This window comes from Vombatus ursinus, unplaced genomic scaffold, assembly GCF_900497805.2.
Source record: "Vombatus ursinus unplaced genomic scaffold, bare-nosed wombat genome assembly UNPS02014838.1, whole genome shotgun sequence".
Taxonomy (NCBI): domain Eukaryota; kingdom Metazoa; phylum Chordata; class Mammalia; order Diprotodontia; family Vombatidae; genus Vombatus; species Vombatus ursinus.
The window spans coordinates 222512-243036 of NW_020954616.1; the positions used below are offsets into that span (position 1 = coordinate 222512).

General features: G+C 37.4%; 1 protein-coding gene across 1 annotated transcript; it reads left to right on the forward strand.

Moving 5' to 3' along the window:
* Positions 1-4592: 4592 nt before the first annotated feature.
* LOC114026386 (SLAM family member 9-like) lies at positions 4593-17065 on the forward strand. Its single transcript, XM_027840078.1, has 4 exons — positions 4593-4768; positions 9718-10029; positions 12802-13068; positions 15990-17065. The coding sequence occupies exons 1-4, from the start codon at positions 4666-4668 to the stop codon at positions 16076-16078; spliced, it is 771 nt and encodes a 256-aa protein (XP_027695879.1). The 5' UTR covers positions 4593-4665; the 3' UTR covers positions 16079-17065.
* Positions 17066-20525: the final 3460 nt, after the last annotated feature.

Consider the following 20525-nt stretch of genomic DNA (forward strand, 5'->3'; position numbering starts at 1 on the left):
TTCTTTCTTTCTTTCTTTCTTTCTTTCTTTCTTTCTTTCTTTCTTTCCTTCTTTCTTTCTTTCTTTTTCTTTCTTTCTTTCTTTCTTTCTTTTTTGTATTTTTTCCCACAAAATGACTAATGTGAAAATGTTTTACATGATTGCACATGTATAACCTACATTACATTGCTTACCACTTCATAGAGAGGCTCAGAGAGGGAGAGAAGGATAGAATTTTGGACTCAAAACTTTAAAACAACAAGTGTTTAAAGTTGTTTTTATATGTAATTGGGGAAAATAAAATATTCTTTAAAAAATCTAATTTGGGGGCAATTAGGAGGTGCAGTGGATAGGGCACTGGCCCTGGAGACAGAGGGATCTGAATTCAAATCTGGTCTCAGGCACATAACACTCTTTGGCTGTATGACTCTGGGCAGTCACTTAACTCTAATTGTCTTACCAAAAAGAAAAAAATATCTAATTTGCTTTGTGAGTTTCTGATGTATCCACATCAGTCTCTTCAGAAAAATTCCCATTTTTACTCCTCAATGGAATTTTTTCAACTTGTGTTTTCTCAATTTCATTCTTCAGAGTTTCCAACCCCACCTAAGCTGATTTTTCCTGTAGAAATTTTGCCTGTGGACTCCCAACTACCCTTTCTTTGCATCCTTTTAAATACACTTTTCCAAAATTTTCTATGCATTTCAATCTTTTCTCAGTTTTCCTTTCCTTCTCTGTCACAAACTCTTAGAGCTAATGATCATATCTCTCCAAGGTGACCAGAATTTCAATCCCAGTAAACAGTTTCTCTCTATTAGTGAGGAGTAACATAGAATAGGCTTTCTACTTGGTGATTTCTCTATCTTTTGAAGGATGATTTTAAGGCAAGGAGAGGTTGTCTTCTCTGCTTTTGGAAGAAAAAGAGCACCAGCACTAAGTCTGGCATCAATATGGTGAACCACTGGGACAGGACCACTATTCTGGCTAAGGAAGAAAGAACCAACCTATCTTTGAAATAGATTGAGTCAAAGGTTTTTTGATGATCAGCAGCAGGGTAGGCCCATGAGAGGCAACTGCACTTCCAGCTTGAGCAAAGTATGGCAGTGTAGAAGGGGAAAAAAGGAAAGAAAAGGAAAGGAGAGACAGGAAAGGAGAGGAGAGGAAAGGAAAGGAGGAGAAGAGAAGAGGAGAGAGGAAGAGAAGAGAGGAGAGAAAAGAAGAGAACTGGAGAGAAGGGTAATTGAAGTATCTTTTTTTTAAGCACAGAAGAGAAAAGAAGATCAGAAAAAACACAAATAGAATATCTTTGAAAGTCATATGTTGACTTTATTATATGTAAAAGAAAAGCAAACTATATAATAGAAATCTGTATGCAATGGAAGTTTCATGTAAAATAATTTGTTATATTACTACTTGAATATTTAGAATATTACTTCACTGTGAGAAATGATAAATATGGAAAGTATAAGGGAAAATAGAAAGACTGAGGCAAAAGGAATTAAGCAGAAGCAGAAAAACAAAATACACAATGATTCCAATAGTGAAAATTAAAAGAAAAATTAAAAAGTCAAAACTGAATGCTATAAAATTATAATGATCAAATTTGGTCCCAAAGAAGAGATATGAAGAGATACCTCTTCCCATTTTTTTGTAGAGCAAGAAGATTAAAGGTGTAGAAAACTGCATATAACATCATACTTTTTGAGGTGTGGGTAAGTTTTGCTAACATTAGTTTTCTTCTTTTTCATTATAATGGATAGAGTGAGATTGAAGGGAGCAATAAATACATCAGGATAGGTAGGTAATGTGAAAAGAAACAAAAAATCATCAAAAATTTTATTTCTACAAAATGAAATACGAAAATGCACATCCTCCCTCTTCTTTCCTTGCGGTAGTGAGCGATTAAGGATTTGGAATAATGCATAACATGTCAGACTCAATAATGATTATTTAAGTCAAGCCAAACCACCAAGCATTTAATAGGAGCCTACTGTGTGCCAAGCACTGGGGATACAAAGAAAAGCAAAAACAGTCCCTGCCCTCAAGAAGCTTACAATCTAATGGAGGAGACAACATGCAAGCAACTATTTACAAACCAGATATATAAAGGATAATTTGGAAATTATCTCAGAGGTGTTACATTTTTAAAAAGCATGAGTGATGCCATTTTGCCTTTATCCATCATTTAGCTTAGCTAAGTTAAGTCTCAAAGGTCACCTGTTTTGGAAAAATCACAAGATTACTTCCTCTCCCCACTGTCACCCAACTTAAGGAATGTCACAAGACTATACCTCTCCCTCTCAGCTCAGTGTTTCCCAATCCCCTCCACTAATAAGAAACTGGTGTCTTAATAAGGTTTGGGATTCCCTGTGCTACCAAGAGCCTGGGACCCAATTTGTTTTTTGCAATCACATGCCTTGCTAAATAAATTGTTTGTCTGGATGAAATTTGGTTTCTTTACTCCATTGTAACAAAGGAAAGGCAATAATTAAGGGGGATGAGGGAAGGATTTTTGCAGAAGGTAGAATTTTAGCTCAGACTTGGAGAAAGCAGGGAAGCCAGGAGGCAGAGAAGGTCGTTTAGAACAGTAGTGTCAAACTCAAATAGAAATATATTCCCGCCAACAGTACACTGACTTAGAAAACTACAAATTAACATTATCTGTGTAGTGTCTGTGTCATTAGTTTTGTAAAACATTTTCCAATTACATTTTAATCTGGTACTGGAGGCATGGAAAGGTTTTTTTTAGGTGCTTAATAACGTGTTTATTGATTGATTAATTGACTTAGATTCATAGGATCATAACCATTCACGTGAATGGGAACAACCCTAACTCATTAGAAAACATTGGTAGAATGCAACAGTATAGAAAACAGAATCCAACAGCATGTTGGAATAAGAAACACACTTGAAATGTAAAGATCCACAGAGAAATAAGATGAGATACTGGACTAGAAAAGCCTGGGGTGAATCTCAAAAAGGGCACAGGTGGTAATCATGATCTCAAGCAAGCTAGAGGTAGACATAGATATGTTTAAAATAGATTAACAGGGAAATTGTATTATATGTAAAGGCACGCTAGACAATTAAGTAATATTAATAGTTAGCATATATGCACTGAACAGTATCATACCTAAATGCTTAAAGGTAGAGCTAATTGAAGTAGAGGGAGAATAGATAATAAAACAGTAATTGTTGGGGACCTTAATGTACCATTTCAAACAAACAAAGCTAACCAAAAGATAAGCAAGAAAGATGCTAAAGCTCTGAATAGAATTTTTTTATGTTGCTTCAATTATTTTGCCTTAATCTTTTTTTTTTAGTTTTCAACATTTACTTCCACAAGATTTTGAGTTCCAAATTTTCACCCCATCTCACCCCTCCCCCCACCCCAAGATGGCATACATTCTGAATATCCCTTCCCCTAGTCTGCCCTCCCTTCTATCTCTCCCCACCTTCTCTTATCCCCTCCCCTTCTATTTTCCTGTAAGGCAGGATAGATTTCTGTATCCCATTTCCTGTATTTCTTATTTCCCAGTTGCATGTGAAAACATTTTTTTAAACATGTGTTTTTAAAACTTTGGCTTCCAAATTTTCTCCCTTCCTTCCTCCCCATCCACCCTCATTGAAAAAGGCAAGCAATTCAATGTAGGTTATACATGTGCAGTTACGCAAAACAATTCCATAGTAGTCATGTTGTGAAAAGTTGACTCTATTTCCCTTAATCCTATCCCCCCCAATTTATTCTATTCTTTCTTTTGACCTTGTCCCTCTTCAGAAGTGTTTGCTTCTGATTACCCCCTTTCCCAATCTGCCCTCCTCTCTATCATTCCCCTGCTCTCTTGTCCCCTTCTCCCCCTATTTTCCTGTAGGGTAAGACAGATTTCCATACCCAATTGAGTGGGTACGTTATTCCCTCCTTAAGCCAAATCTTATGAGAATAAGATTCACTCATTCCTTCTCACCTTCCCCTGTTTCTCCTCCACTGTAAGAGCCTTTTCTTTTCTGTTTTTTTTTGTGAGATAATTTACCCTGTTCTACCTCACCCTTTCTCCTTCTCCCAGTATAATCCTCTCTCACCCCATAATTTTATTCTCCAGATCTGACCCCTTCATCTTCAACTCACCCTGTGCCCTTTATCTATCTATCTATATCTATATCTATATTTATATCTATATCCATATATATGTATATATGTATATATATATATATATATATATATTTTTCCCTCCAACTACCCTAATACTGACAAAGGTCTATGAGTTATAAATATCATCTTTGCATGGAAAGGTTTTGCTAGCCTCATGCAGCCTGTGACCAGCAACTGACCCTTACTCATCTGCACTTTTTTATAGGTTGAAGTACTCCTTTCTTTTGGGACTCTCAGTCCTTCTCTGGAGGACTGGTTTCCCCTTTCAAGCCAGGGTACAATAATGAGGGATGTCTGTCTCAGTACTAGACCAAACAGTCATATGCTTAGTCATTTTTGCTAACTTATTTGCCCAGAGAGAGTCAGGAAGTTGAAGAAAATAATTTAAGATGAATATTTTACAAATACCACAAGTTCCCTATTTCTACCCCTCGATTTCAGGCTCATTATAGAAAGGATGTGATCTCATAGAAAAGGAAGAGAAAACGTAAGACACTACCGTCTTTCCTGTTAGTGGATTGAATAAGCACTAGACTATGGAAGTTCTCAACCCCATCCTTGGCTGTGGATCCCAAGGAAACAGCATGTCCTTTAGCAGGTGGAAGCTGTGTCTACTAATGCTCGTGATCTCTTCTCAAGGTACTTTATATTCGTTCTCCTCTACCTCTTTGCTGGGAAGTTCCAGGGTTAGAGGTAGAGAGAAGATGAGGTGACAACTCATCAGTGAGTGTAATGTCTGGTCCCTTAGTAGCACTATGTTATCCTCAGCTGTCGAGAATTGGAAGGCATATGCTTATTTCATATGAGTCTAACTCCCCTTTCCAATAAGGAGCAGCCAAAAGAGAGACATAGGCAAATGAAGTCGAGGTGGATGTCAGTGAGGTCACGGAAGGGTGTTGACAAAGTCAGTAAAAGAAGAGGAAGTCAGCCATAAAGTGTATGCTTAAGTCCCTCACGTCTTCCCTTTCTCAGGCCAGCTCCTTTGGATGTATTCTGCAAAGGTCCAAGTCAGGAAATCTGCCTGGTTGGCTGCTCCGAATTTATAGGTCTAATCTTAGGATTCTATTCAACTTTACTCTCCCTTCCCAACTGCCTTTCAATCCCACCACAATCTGTCCTCTAGCTCTGCTGATTTTTCCTGTACAGGATGTCATATTTTCCATCTTTTCCTCCTGTAATAGTCCTTTAGGCTAGGCTTAAACTGACTTCTTGGAGGTATAAAATGCTAAAGATCATGAGAGGTGTTAATTTAGGTCCCCTGTCAAAGCCAAAGATCTGTTACACTTGCTACTATCACAGTCTTTTAGAAATTATTCACCATTCAGCTGCTCTGGATTCATTCACTCTATTTATTCCAGCATCCTCTGTCTTTTGTCAGCAACTTTGTATGAGTATAAATCATTTTCTTGAGCATTGGACATGCAGACAAGGAGATCTAGATTCTTGAGAAAGTCATTTCTCCAGGTTTCTGGAGAATAAATAAATAAATAAATAAAATAAAATCAGTTTTGGACTATATAACTTCTAAATGACTTTCAGTTATAGCAGTCTGTGATTCTAGGAGTCTTGGCTCTGAAATAATTTAGTCTTTCTTACTATTAATTTCCTATTCAGTAACATGGGGGGTAATTAAACCCATTTAGCCTACCTCATGGGTAGGATTCAATTTTAATGAATCAACACAAGTTTATTAAAAGTGCCTTCTATGTACCAGGAGCCATGTTAGATGATGGGAATACAAAGACAAAAATGATATAGTCTCTGACCTCAAGGAGTGTACAATCAATTGAGATAAACAATACAGTCACATATAAGTATATAAAAATGTACACAAAGTACATATAGGATAATTTTGGGAAGGGGAGACACTAATGGCTGAGAAGAGGGGAGATGGTGGTCAAAGAAGGTCTTCTGTAGGAGGAAGCAGTTTCACTAAGGTTTTAAGGAAATTAGAAATTTGAAGAAGATGAGGTGAGAAGAGAATACATTCCAAATGTAGACCAGCTGGACAACGGCACAGGAAGAAGAAATGGAATATTCCATGTAATGAACATAGCTGAAAAGCTAATTTGACTGAAACGTAGAATGTGTGTAGGAGAGTAACAGATAATCAAGGTGGATGGGTCAGGGGGGATTAGGCTGACTTTAGGTGCCAAATAGAGAATTGGGAGTAGGCCTCCTTCCCCATCAGACAGTTCTCTTCTATCCTTGACTATGAGTCAGGGGCAAAAATGCCAAAGCAAGAGATTTTTTTTGGTTTTAATAATCTTTTATTTTTAATTATTTGTCATGGGTCATTGTATTGATCAGAGTAGCTAAGTATTTTGTAGTTGATTATTGTTATAATATTGCTGTTACCATGTACAATGCTCTCCTGGTTCCACCCACCTCCCTTTGTATCTTCACATAAGTCTTCCCAAGTTTTTCTGAGACTAATCCCTTTATCATTTCCTACAGCACAATAGTATTCCATCACAATCATATACCACAACTTTTTTCCCCAATTGATGGGCATCTCTTCAATTTCGAAAGAGCTGCTATAAATGTGTTAGTACATATATGTCCTTTACCTTTTGTTTTGATTTTTTAAATTTTGTTTTGGTTTGAGATACATAACTAGTAGTGATATTGCTGAGTGAAAGTATATGCAGAGTTTTGTAGCTCTTTGGGCATAGTTCCAAATTATACTCCAGAATAGTTAGACCAATTCACAGTTCCACCAGTGCATTTGTGTATCTATTTTTCCACATCCTCTCAATCATTTATTATTTTCCTTTTCTGTCATAGTAGGAAATCTGATGGGTGTAAAATGGTGCCTCAGAGTTGTTTTAATTTGTATTTCTCTATTAATGATTTAAAGCCCTTCACAATCTGGCTTTAGGATACCTTTCCAGGTTTATTTTACAATATTCCCCTTTATGAATTCAATGTTTCAACTAAAATGATGGATTTAATGTTCAATGAATTCAGTATTCCATTTCCTACTTCTGTGGTTTTGCACCCACTATCCTTTATGTCTGGATTGCATTCCTTCTACACCTCTACTTCTTAGAATCTCTAGTCTCTTTCAAGTGCCATGTCCTATAGTAAGCTTTTCTGATTTCTCCTAGTTGTTAGCACTCTCTCCCTCCTCAAATTATCTTATATATACTTATCTATTCATATTTACTAAGACCAGAGTCAAAAATAAGGTCCACAAGGGCAGGAATTGGATTTGATTTTGTCATTGCCTAGTGCCTGGAAGAATGTTCTGGGTATAGTAGGCACTTCATAAATGCCTTTTAGATTACTGGTTTGGGTTTTTGTTTTGTTTTGTTTTAGTACAAATGTATACATATATATGTATATATAATTTTTTTCAACATTCTTTTTTAAAATTTTGAGTCCTAAACTCTCCATCTCCCTTCTACCCTTCTCCCACCCATTGAGAAAGCAAGCAATTTTATATTAATTATCCATGTGAAATCATGGAAAATATATTTCCATATTAGCCATATTGCAAAAAAAGCAAGAAAAATAAATAAAGTGAGAGCATTATACTACAATTTGCACACAGAATTTCGCACTTCCCTCCCTGGAGGTAGATAGCATTTTTTTTCATCATGAGTCCTTTGGAATTATTTTAGATCATTGTATTAATCAGAGTTAGGTTGGATTTTTAATCCTTGATTCCATCAAATCAGAGAATCATAAAATTTTAAAGATGACATGGATCTTAGAGGAAATCTAGTCAAAAACTTCTTTACTATCCCTCACAGCTTAGGGTCATTTGTGATCTTTACAAATATTCTTTTTATGTCTTCATCCAAGTTTCTGATAGAAGTGTTAAACAGATGGCTATACATAGGCCTTTAAGGTACATCAACATGGACTCTTTCAGGTTCATGTTAAACCATTGATCAACAGTCTCTGAGTATGACTATTCAGTCAGTTATAAATCCATCTAACTTGATAGTTATCTAGTCCACATCATTTCAACTTGTTCCAAGACAATCATTAAGGACTGTTAAATATCTTGCTGAAATCCAGTTTATTTCCTTAATCTATAAGAATGATAATTCTATTATTAATTTAAAATTGTTATAAAATTGTTATAACTTGTTAGTGACTTTGTGCTACCTTCTAAGAATCATCTCCTTTTTTGGGGTAATATATCTTGGAATTTTACTGAATATCAACATCAAGCTTATTAGTCTAAGTCTTAAAATATCTCTTTTTCTGTTTTTTTTTCCTTTAGTTTTCTGGTACTTCTAATATCTTCTATGACATCACAGAAATTTTTGACAATGATTCTGTGATCAATTTTGCACTTTTTTCAGCACTGCTATATAGAATCTTATTCATATGTATCAGCAGAAATTTGTTACAATCATTGTGGGTATGTGCATGAAGAAAATACACATCTCTTGATAGACCAAGTAAAGTCTATAGGCATCTCCTTATCCTTTAGTCAAGAGTCACTGGTTGCAAATGCAAGTGATCACTTCAGATGGGAAGAGCGTATAGATCATTATCCCCATTTTACAGATGAGGAAAGTATTGCTCAAGGATAGAATATGACTCACTATTCCTTTATTTCAGTATATAAAAGTATTCTGAGAGTCAAGATAAAGCCAGAACTTGGCATTAGTGTTTCTTAACCTATAGTAGAACTGCATTTTTTTTTTAGCTTTGCTACCAAACTTCATTTAATCACTTAACATTGAATCTCCTAGCAACTGGAACCTATGACAAAGTTCACTTTTGCCACAATATCCATATATATGACCATAATCAGGGAGGCAAAACAACTGGAATATGGGTACAGGAACGAATCAGTTGTTCCCATTAACTCTAATGAGATCATCAACTTCTTTCCAATTATGAGTATCATGTAAAAGTAAGATGAGCCACCTTTGACCTTATATTCCTAAAATGGTCCGTATACTGTGACTATAAGAGGTCCTTATAATGTGTTGAAAGGAGAGAGAGAATAAGATACAGGTAAGATATCTTCAAGCACAGCTTTAAGGAGTTACCTGGGTAGTTTTAATAGCATGTATGTATTTCTATTGTTCTGGACTATTCTTCTGGACTTTCTTTCTAAGAAAAGTTTTGTAAAAAAGGCTGTTTTGCAAGCCTTTTGAGATCTGATGTACATTACTGAGGGGATGGGTGTTGATGACTTCTACAAGGTCAGTCATAGCTATGTTCTAAACAACATCATCTTAGCCATTCCCCATTCTCAGCTCTACCTGTATTATAGTTCACAGGATCCTGGCAGTCAATTTTGAATACTACCTAGGATACTAGTCGGGTTTCTGTGGGCAGGTCAAATTTAATTTCTATGAGCCTTAGTTTCCTTATCTCTAAAATGGGTATTAAAATACCTGTATTTCTCATCTTATAGATTTGTTTTAAGATTCTTATGAGATAATACGTAGTACAAAGTACTTGACAAACCTTACAACATTATGCAAATGTCATCTATTATTATGCTTGATAGTATGAGAGAGCCTTGCAATCACATCTCCACAAAAATACTCCCTTGACTATGATTTTTATTGTCCTATTACTAACAAAGTTCTTGCTCTGACTCTGGTTGGCAGCTCACTCAGCAAGAAACGTGGTGGGTGTTATTGGTGAATCTGTAAGTCTCAAGAACTCTGAATCATTTCATGAGCCCTATTCAGAAGTCTCTTGGTTTTACAATGAGACCCAGAAGGTCTTGACATGGATCAAAGGAAAAGAAAAGAAAATATTCGAAACCAACCTGAAAACACGGATCCACCTTGATGCTGATAATATCACTTTACACATCCAACAGCTTCAGGAGGAGGACAGTAGTACCTATAAACTCCAGACTTCCTTACTGAGGACAGGAAAAGACTTCTCAAAGTACATCAGGCTGGATGTGTATGGTAAGTTAAGCAGAGATGAGAAAAGGACAGAAGGGAAGGTTGAGACTTCAGCTAGACTAAGAGGAAATACTGGATGATTTTAGTCAAGTAAAAAGGATAAAGAGGGGACACTAAAGACAAAAATAGAAACATGGAGAAAACTCAGGTCTCATTAAGTGAGACTCTCTTTGCATATTTTTGGGACAGTGAAGATTATCAGCTTTTCTGGAATATAGGTTTTGGAGAATAGTGGGAAAGTTGGCTAGTGAGCCTTTAAAGATAAGCAGGGGAAAAAAATTTAAAAAAAGAAAGCTTAGCAGGGGATTTGAGACTTGATACTATATGGAGCTAATATAACTGAGCCCCAAAGTGGCATGACAAAAGATGTGTTTATAAAAGATTAGTGCCATACTGGAACATCAATAACAATAGGATACAGCTGGGAGGAGGGCACAATCTAAGAAGTGAACTGGGATAGACAGGACAGAACTAGACATTTCTATAATTCAGGAGTGACAGGATTTAAGTTCTGGAGGAATGTACAGGGATAGAAAGCTAATGAAGATAGATTGATCAAGCCACATTAGTTCTAAGGAGACAAGATATTCAAGGCAACAAGGTATATAGGAAGGGACACATGTATGTATATATGTGTGTGTTTACACACACAAACACATACACACATACATGCATATATGGAATATTACAGAGATAGAACAAGATTTGGCCATGAGTAGTTAAAGATGACAACAAGGTAATGACCCCCAGGGATGGGAAAGATTATGGTGTCCTCAAAAGTTATCAGGAAATTCAAAAGAAGTTTGGGCCTGGGTGGGGGAAGATAATGAGTTCTGTTTTGTTGAATTTGAGGCTATAATCACACAAGGATACTTTTGGCCAAGACAATCTGGCAATGGGAATCACTGGAGAATATGGAAATGGAACTCAAGACATGCAAATTTAGACCTTTTTGCTATACTATCTCTCACTGATCAAACTGACAAAAATAGAGGTTGTGGAAGAAAAGATACTCACAACAGAATGACAAACCTGCACAATCTTTTTAGATAGGAATCTGGGATTCCACTGTAAAAATGACAAGAAGAGTTGTACCCTTTGACTTAATAATTTCACTATTTTTAGGCACATAAATCACAAGGGCTTAAGTGTGTGTAATCAAAAGCAACAACAGCACTTTTTAAAAAGAGCTATTTCTGGTAAGATTGCCATAGAACAATTGCATGTAATCATGAAAACCTGGAACAACCTAAATGGCTACCTATTGGTGGGAAACGGTAGAATAAATGGATATTCATGTAAAATAAAAACACTATCAAATTATTAATGTCAAATATGACATATACATTAAGAAATCTGGAAAGAAGTTTATTAAGTGATGTAACATGAAAAAAACAGGGAACTTGGAGAATAGAGTATACACTATCACCAAATAAAGAGAAAAGTGAATGAGAATGAATGGACAAAGAGTCTTGATGAAGACTTAAAAGGAACTGACAGAAAAAGTGTTATGATAAACCATCCACTAAAAATAATTTCTTTGTAAATAGTTGTCAAGCAAGTTTAGTTGTTTATAATGATGTTCAGTGTTAAATTATTAATAAAATATTTTAAAAGAGAAAAAGAAAATGGAGAGAAAAGTCACCAAGTGAAACTGGGTGCATTAGAAATTAGAAAATCAGGCCAAGGACAGAAGAGGGATGAAGGTAGAGGCCTGTGGATCAAGGCAAAGGCAGGCCCACCCAAGATAAGTGCTCTACTTTAAGCAGAAATGTGCACTGATCCCACACATCCTGGGGGAACTGTCAGGGAAATCTTGGAGGATTACTTTATAATAGTCTGACTCTTTAATAAATGCTGATTCTGCCCCTTAAAATTTGTGCAACTTTGGGGAAATCACTTCACCTTTTGGGGCCTCAATTTCCTATCTGTCAAATGATGAGATGAGTCCAGACCCTCTAAGATCCCTTATCCAAGTCTATGAGCCTATAAGTTACAATGATTTATTGTAAAGAAGAACTTTGTAATAATTAGAGTTGTTCCAAATTGGAATGGACTGCTTTATGAGGTCATGGGCTCTCTGCGTTTTAATGTGCTCAAATAGAGGCCAGATGGACAACTGCCAGAAATGTTGCAGAGGGATTCTCTGAATTGGATGAGATGTTGGACTAGATAGTCTTCAGGTTCATCTCTAACATACTACAACTCCCTGAGTATATAGTTAAGGATAATTGATTTCTTATATGATGGGACATCTTAAGCTTATAAGGAGGAAGTAGTATCCTTTTCCTTGTCCTTAGAGCAGGGTACCACTATCTGTGAACAACTGTCCTCCTCCTCCCATCCTTTTCTGATCAACAGCAACCTAGAACAGGTAAAGTAGTTTCCCAAAATGGTTGGAGGAAAAGATGACTCCCTTGGGCTATGTCACTCTCTGTCCCACAAAAGTAATGGCAGTCCCCAACCTCTCACTGATGGGACCTGAGAAACCAGTACCTGTTACAAGCCTCACACACTCCTGTTTGTGTAGAAGGAGGTGTTCCCTACCTGAACACTCTGCCCCTTTGTAGCTCTGGGTGTGCAGACTTGGGTAATGTTAGCAACCGGAACTGCATGGTAACTGTCCAGAGTCACCAATTTCCTCTCCTTTGTAGTATTCCAACGCAGAACTCTGAAACTCAGAGTTCTGATGCTTAAGGAAATCATTAACCATCTTTATGGGGGGGAGCACAATCAAAACATCTTATTGAATATTATATTTCACCCTTTATGCAGAGCGATTGACGGAGCCAAAAATTGCATTGGGTCCTAGGATCAATGGTAATGGTACCTGTCTTGTCAATGTGACATGTTCTGTGGAACAAGTAGGAAAGAATGTAACATACAACTGGACACCTATGGGACAAGAGACTAATGCATCCAGTGGAGGACCCATCCTCAGCGTCATTTGGAAACCTGGTGACCATGACCAGTACACCTGTACTGCCACGAACCCTGTCAGCAATAGCTCCCATACTATTCTTGCCAGTGAGCTCTGTGCAGGTAAATTTCTGATTGTTTTTCCAGGGGCCTGAGATCATAGATTCCTACAGGGATTTGAATTATATATAATATATTATAAGTAACATCATCAATATATTAATATAATATATATATATAAATATGTATTGCACATCATATACATCAATGCACATATAGTGTATTATATAATCGTATTTGTTTATAATATAATGTATTAATATATTAATACATTGATATATAATATATTATATATATGTGTGTGTGTGTGTGTGTGTGTGTGTGTGTGTGTGTGTGTGTGTGTGTGTGTATATATATATATATATATATATATATATATATATATATATATGTAAAATAATTATTGACCTTGGTACCAACCTAGCACCTACAGGAGCAGAGCCCCTGAGCTCTGTCACTGGCCGAGCCTCAGCCAAAGGAAATGCTCCTGTTCTGAGACATTAAGGAGAGTAGTTGTTTCAGTGGTCAGTTCCCTCTAGCTGAACTAATCAAGACAATTTTTTTTGTGCACGATTCAGATTACTCCCAGTGACCTTGCTTCTTTGTATCTTCTCTTTTAAGACATTGAACATGGCACAAACTACACTCAGTCTTCTTGTACCTCATGGTATTTACCACCCTGATTATTCTCTTTATGTTGAGGCTGTCAAAAATCATAAAAATCAAACATGTCCTGATATGTACTATCACCAGGGATATAGAACTACAGGGGGCAGTCATTAGAGAATACATCCCCAGGGATCATAGCTCTTCAGCTAGGAGGACCTCGGAAGCTACTCCCACCCATTCACTTCACAGATGAGGAAAGTGGTGCCCAGGAAACTTAAGTGACTCATATAAGGTCACACAGGTAGTGTCAAACTCTGGTGCTCTAACTTCCAAACCAATGCTTTTTTCACAATATCCTATTAGAGCAATTTAATTGGCCTCAGTATAACTATAGATATGAATGTAGCATTCAAAATGTTGAAATTGATCCAGTTCCAGAAAAAGTTCTTGGGACTGTGGTTGGAAACATAAAGACAGCAACATTATCTTCAACTGGATCTTAGACTCAAGGTTAGAAAGGTTAGCTTAGATCCCTTAGCTATCAGGGACATCACATTGGTGATGATTCCTTCCTGTATGAAATCCTTCATTCACAGCAAGTGGGGAGGAGAAGAATCTGCTAACTCAACAGCTATTTTCACTCTCTTTCCTTCTACTTCAGGCCTCCCCAGTGCTCCTTTCAAAACCTTTGTCCTCAGAGACATTTCCTACTCTGTGTGCCCTTGCCAGTTTAGGACCCTCCCCCAGTCTCTCTAATCCCAAACCAGTAAGAGAACATGGCAGCCCTTTGGGGAAGAGCAGAGGCCCCTTACAATTATAATCTTGGAAGCAGGAACAGTGTTGTTTTCACCTTCATATCCCACATTGTTTTGCATAGAACAGGCAATTAATGCTTGTTAAATTATTGAATGCAGAAGCCCTGAGTTCAGATCCTAGCTTAGAATTCAATGTCTTAGACTGCTCTGTCACATTTCTGAACACTGGAGTAGGAGGCCTGGTACTCTACCTTTATTATAACCAGGAACAAGTTATAGTTATAACATTCCCTCCCCTCACCCTCTGGCTTTAAACATTCACCATTGCTATCCCTTAAACATGCACATGAAGCTGACAGTATAAAACCTAGGAATAGATCAGTTTCTCCCTTAAGGACCGGAGGCTACTATGTCTCTTTGTACTAATGTCCCTCATGCTTCCCTTCCTATTTTAGATGCTGTCCTGAACACTGACCCTGATATTCATCTGCTCTCAAGGAGTTTGTTTATTAGGAAGCAAGACATATATATGAAACTTAATGACTGATTAAAATTCAATACTCCTGATGTTAGGCCCAATATTCTTCCCAATATCTAGCATTTATTAGCACTTCACAAATGTTATCTCATTTTACCTTCATGTACCTTATTATTCCCAAAAGGAGGACCAGAAAATATCAGTTATTAACAATAGCTAGCATTTACATAGCACTTTAAAGTTTGCAAAGTACATTACAAATATCTTATTTTATCCTCACAACCACCCTGGGAGGTAGATGATATTGTTTTTCTCACTTTACATATAAGGGAACTGAGACAAACAAGTGACTTGTCCAGGGTCACACATCTATAGTAGATGTCAGAGGCAGAACTCAGAACTCTCTGTCCACTGTACCATCTAGCTGCCATATTGTTTTTGAAGTTTCAGTTTGATCATTTACTAGCCTTGAAGTAGAAAGGAAGGTCACTTCGCCTCTCTTGGTCCTCTTTCCTTAGTCTGTGAAATGAAGAGGCATGTTCAGATGATTTCTCAGTATCATTTCAGGTTTGTCTCAACCTTTCCCTTATAGTCCAGGATGGAAAATGGCCCGACTGGATTTTGTTTTATCCCAGAGATTTGGTATTGTACAGTGGAAAAAATGCTGAACTTGGAATCCAAGGACCTGAGTTTGAATCCAGATACTGCCACTTACTGTCTGTGTTACTCCTGGAAAGTCATTTTACCCTGACAGGCATCAGTTTGCTCAACTATAAAATAAGAGGCTGAACTATCCATTGATTGAACTATCCATTCAAACTCTAGATCTAGGATTATATTCCTTTCCTTTTTATCCAGGAAGACACCCTTATTGAATCTTGAGACAGAAGGGAAAGAACTAGAAGAATGAAGGTGGGGTACTTGAGCTCTGACCCCTTCTTTCCAAGAAGTCAGCCTTAAACTCATAGTATTTGTTCCACAACTTGAGATATCAAGTTAGGAGAGGTGTCCTGAGCACATTGGTGCTAAATTCAAGGAGGAAATCCAGATATTCCACCACCTTATTCTTATTCTACTTGATATCTCCACTATCTTCTTTCAAAGACTTTATGGACTTGTATTTTCTATTCTTTCTTTTTCAGGCAAGACCTCTAGAGTGTCTCAGGAGTTGCTAGTAGTCATTCTGCCCTCCATTTTCAGCCTCCTGTTCACTCTGAATTGGACTCACTAATGTGACTGCTTTGTTGGACTTCCAAGACAACATTCTACCTTCATATGGTTGCACTGATCAACATTAATTCCTACCCAGAGAAGAAGCAGGAGCAATGATGAAGCAATGATGAGCAGGGATGAAGAAGGGTAAAAAGAGAGATTAGCCCTGCTCCTCATGTCTACCTATCATTCTCCTCATTAGATGGACATGGCAACTTGCCCCACACCCAAGATTTGAGGAGATCAAGCATTTATATCATACCTACTATGTGCCAGGCACTGTGCTAAACATTTTATAGATATTATCTCATTTGATCTTCACAACAACCATGTGAGATAGGTGCTCTTATTATCTGCATTTTACAGTTAGAGAAACTGAGAAGTTAAATGACTTCTTAAGATCACACAGTAGAGACCTGTATTAGTTGCATATGGAGCTCTGTGGATCCATTTATGCATTTTTTTGCATTTTCTGTTGCATGGAACAAAGACTATTATGTACCCAACATGAATAGTAAGCTTGAATGCTAGTATTAGATCCTAAGGCCCATTTATGCACACTTGCAGAAACCTAGGAACAAGTTATACTATTAGATTTCCCAGAGAGAAATTTGGTTGGGTCTAACATGAAGCAAAGAGTGATTTCTTCAGTATGCTTCAAAGATTGGATCTAGTCCAGAGCTTGGGATGCTAGACTCATAGGCAAGCATAAATATAAAGTCCAGTACTTGGGTTTCTAAAAATAAACAATAGAAGAATTGAAAGGACCAAACATAACTAAATAGCAGAAAGTGTAGAAAACATTTGAATATAAGCTTAGCCTTCAGAGCAAAGGAAGAAATAGTTCTGTTGCTATACCTTTTGGTACACATATGTTTATATTGAAAATACTTCATTGTGTATGATGCCTTTTATCAAGATGTAATTTCCGGGGGGCGGAGCCAAGATGGCGAAGGGAAAGCAGTGACTGTCTTGAGCTCTCTCCCAAAGCCCTCCAAATACCTAAAAAAATGGCTCTAAACAAATTCTAAAGCAGCAGAACTCACAAAAAGACAGAGTGAAACAAATTTTCAGCCAAAGACAGTCTGGATAGTTGATCAGAAAGGTATATTGTGCCCGGCTGGGAGAGGAGCGCAGCGCAGCGTAGGCGCACAGGCCGCAGCGACCCCGGAGCAGGCATCAGAGGACTGAATCGTGGGCAGCTGTGGTGGTTTCCAGACTTCTCAACCCAGGAATGCCAAAGGCAACGTGGAAGTGCTTGGATCTGGGTCACAGTTCTGAGGGGTGGTCCTGGGGCGAGGAGGAGTGCTGGCATGGTGGAGCTTGTTGTGGCTGTGGAGAGGAAACACCTCACCCCTTATCATAGCACCTTGGAAGAACTGAAAATTTACAGGTCCCTAGAAGTACCTCTGAAAACAGAAGCTTGGAACAGTACACTCTTCACATTGGAAGCAGACTTTTACCTTAACAAAGAATTTAAAACTCAAGTAATTGGCAGAGATCATGAGTAAGGAGCGCAAAAAGAGTCAGACTATATTATCTTACTTTGGTGACAAAGAAAATCAAAACATACAACCAAAAGAAGACAACTAAGCCAAAGCTCCCGCATCCAAAGCCTCCAAGAAAAATATGAATCAGTCCCAGGCCTTGGAAGAGCTCAAAAGGGATTTTGAGAAGCAAGTAAGAGAAGTAGAGGAAAAACTGAGAGTGATGCAAGAAAATCATGAAAAACAAGTCAACAGCTTGCTAAAGGAGACCCAAAAAAATACTGAAGAAAATAACACCTTAAAAAATAGCCTAACCCAAATGGCAAAAGAGGTCCAAAAAGCCAAGGAGGAGAAGAATGCTCTAAAAGGCAAAATTGGCCAAGTGGAAAAGGAAGTCCAAAAGATTACTGAAGAAAATACTTCCTTAAAAATTAGAATAGAGCAACTGGAAGCTAGTGACTTTATGAGAAATCAAGACACTGTAAAACAAATCCAAAAGAATGAAAAATTAGAAAACAATGTGAAATATCTCGTTAGAAAAACAACTGACCTGGAAAATAGATCCAGGAGAGCGAATTTAAAAATTATTGGACTATCTGAAAGCCATGATCAAAAAAAGAGTCTAGACATCATCTTCCAAGAAATTATCAAGGAAAACTGTCCTGATATTTTAGAAGCAGAGGACAAAATAGAAATTTAAAGAATCCGCCAATCTCCTCCTGAAAGAGATCCCCAAAGGAAAACTCCTAGGAATATTGTAGCCAAATTCCAGAGTTCCCATGTCAAGGAGAAAATATTACAAGCAGCCAGAAAGAAACAATTCAAGTACTGCGGAAACACAATCAGGATAACACAAGATTTAGCTACTTCTACATTAAGGGACCACAGGGCATGGAATATAATATTCTGGAGAGCAAAGGAGATAGGATTACAACCAAGAATCACCTACCCAGCAAAACTGAGTATAATCCTGCAGGGGAAAAAATGGTCATTCAGTGTAATAGAGGACTTTCAAACATTCTTGATGAAAAGACCAGAGTTGAATAGAAAATTTGATTTTCAAATACGAGACTAGAGTGGAACATGACAGGAAAGAGAAAATCATAAGAGACTTATTAAAGTTGAACTGTTTACCTTCCTGCATGGAAAGATGATATTTGTAACTCATGAGACCTTTGTCAGTATTAGGGTAGTTGGAGGGGAAAAATTATATTATATATGTATAGATAGATATAGATATAGATAGATAGAGGGCACAGGGTGAGTTGAAAATGAAGGGGTCATATCTGGAGAATAAAATTAAGGGGTGAGAGAGGAATATACTAGGAGAAGGAGAAAGGGAGAGGTAGAATGGGGTAAATTATCCTACAAAAATAAACCAGAAAAGAAAAGGCTCTTATAGTGGAGGGGAAAAGGGGGAAGGTGAGAGGGAATGAGTGAATCTTATTCTCATAGGATTTGACTTAAGGAGGAAATAACATACACACTCAATTGGGTGTGGAAATCTGTCTTACCCTACAGGAAAATAGGGGGGGGGAAGGAACAAGAGAGTAGGGGAATGATAGAGAGGAGGGCAGATTGGGAAAGGGAGTAATCAGAAGCAAATACTTCTGAGGAGCGACAAGGTCAAAAGAAAGAATAGAATAAATGGGTGGGTAGGATAGGATTAGGGGAAATAGAGCTGGTTTTTCACAGCATGTCTACTACGGAAGTGTTTTGCATAAGTGCACGTATATAACCTATATTTAGTTGCTTGCCTTATCCATGAGGGTGGGTGGGGAGGGAGGAAGGGAGAAAATTTGGAACCCAAGGTTTTAAAAAGGAAGATCAAGAATCTAGAATCTAGAACAACAAGTGTCCAATTCAAATGCAAATGAATCTGTATGGGCTGCATATTGACTTAGAATATCACAAATTAACATTGAAAAATAAATAAATAAAAATAAAGTCCTTTTATAAGCTCAAAAAAAGATGTAATTTCCTTTTTTATCTCTTTTAATTAGAACTATTTTTGCTTTTGTTTTGTCTGAGATCATGATTGCTACCCCTGCTTTTTTTTTTACTGCAGCTGAAGCATAGTAGATTCTGCTCCAGCCCTTTACCTTTATTCTGTGTGTGTCTCTGTGCTTCAAATATGTTTCTTGTAAACAACATATTGTAGGATTCTGTTTCTAACCACTATGCTCTCCACTTCCATTTTATGGGTGAGTTCATCCCATTCACATTCATGGTTATGATTACTGTGTGTTTCCATCCTATTTCCCCCCTGTTTAACCTTTTTCTCTTTCTCCTTCTCTCCCCCCTCTCTCCTTTTACCCTGTTCCTCTCAGCCAGAGTTTTGTTTTTGACCACTGCTTACCCTAATCTGCACTCCCTTCCATAAGTTCCTCTACATTCTCTTATCCCTCTCCCCTCACCTTCTGCCCTGTAGGGTAAAATAGATCAACTGAATGTGCATGTTATTCATTCTTTGAGCCAATTGTGATGAGAGTAAGTTCAAGTGATGTCCACCCCCCACACACACACAACCTTCCCTCTACTGTAATAGGTCTTTTGCACTTCTTATGAGATAATTTACCCCATTCTACCTCTCCCTTCCCTCTTCTCCCAGTGAAATCTTCTTTCTCATTCCTTAGTTTTTTTAGGTATCATTTTAGATATCATTCCATCAAAATCAACTTATACCCATACCTTCTGTTGATTATACCCACACACACACACACACACACACACACACGTTATGATCTTTCTCAGGGATGTGCTAGAAAGCAGCAGTTTCTCCAGTGTCTAGAAATCCAACCCCTTTCATTCATTTCCCTTAATATATGCATATGATTCTTGGGCAATATCATTCCATTTTAAAGATGTTTTAATGCTTAGTCAAATGCCTATTAGTGAATGATTGAGGCATGTTCTCATCTCAAATTATCAAGGCTAAAATGTAGTGGAATGGTTTCTGATGCTTACACATTATTTCAT

Coding starts and splice junctions, on each gene's coding strand:
- LOC114026386 (XM_027840078.1), top strand. CDS start 4,666: ATGGAAGTTCTCAACCCCATCCTTGGCTGTGGATCCCAAGGAAACAGC. Junction 4,769..9,717: donor GCTCGTGATCTCTTCTCAAG/GTACTTTATATT, acceptor TCTGGTTGGCAG/CTCACTCAGCAAGAAACGTG. Junction 10,030..12,801: donor CATCAGGCTGGATGTGTATG/GTAAGTTAAGCA, acceptor CCCTTTATGCAG/AGCGATTGACGGAGCCAAAA.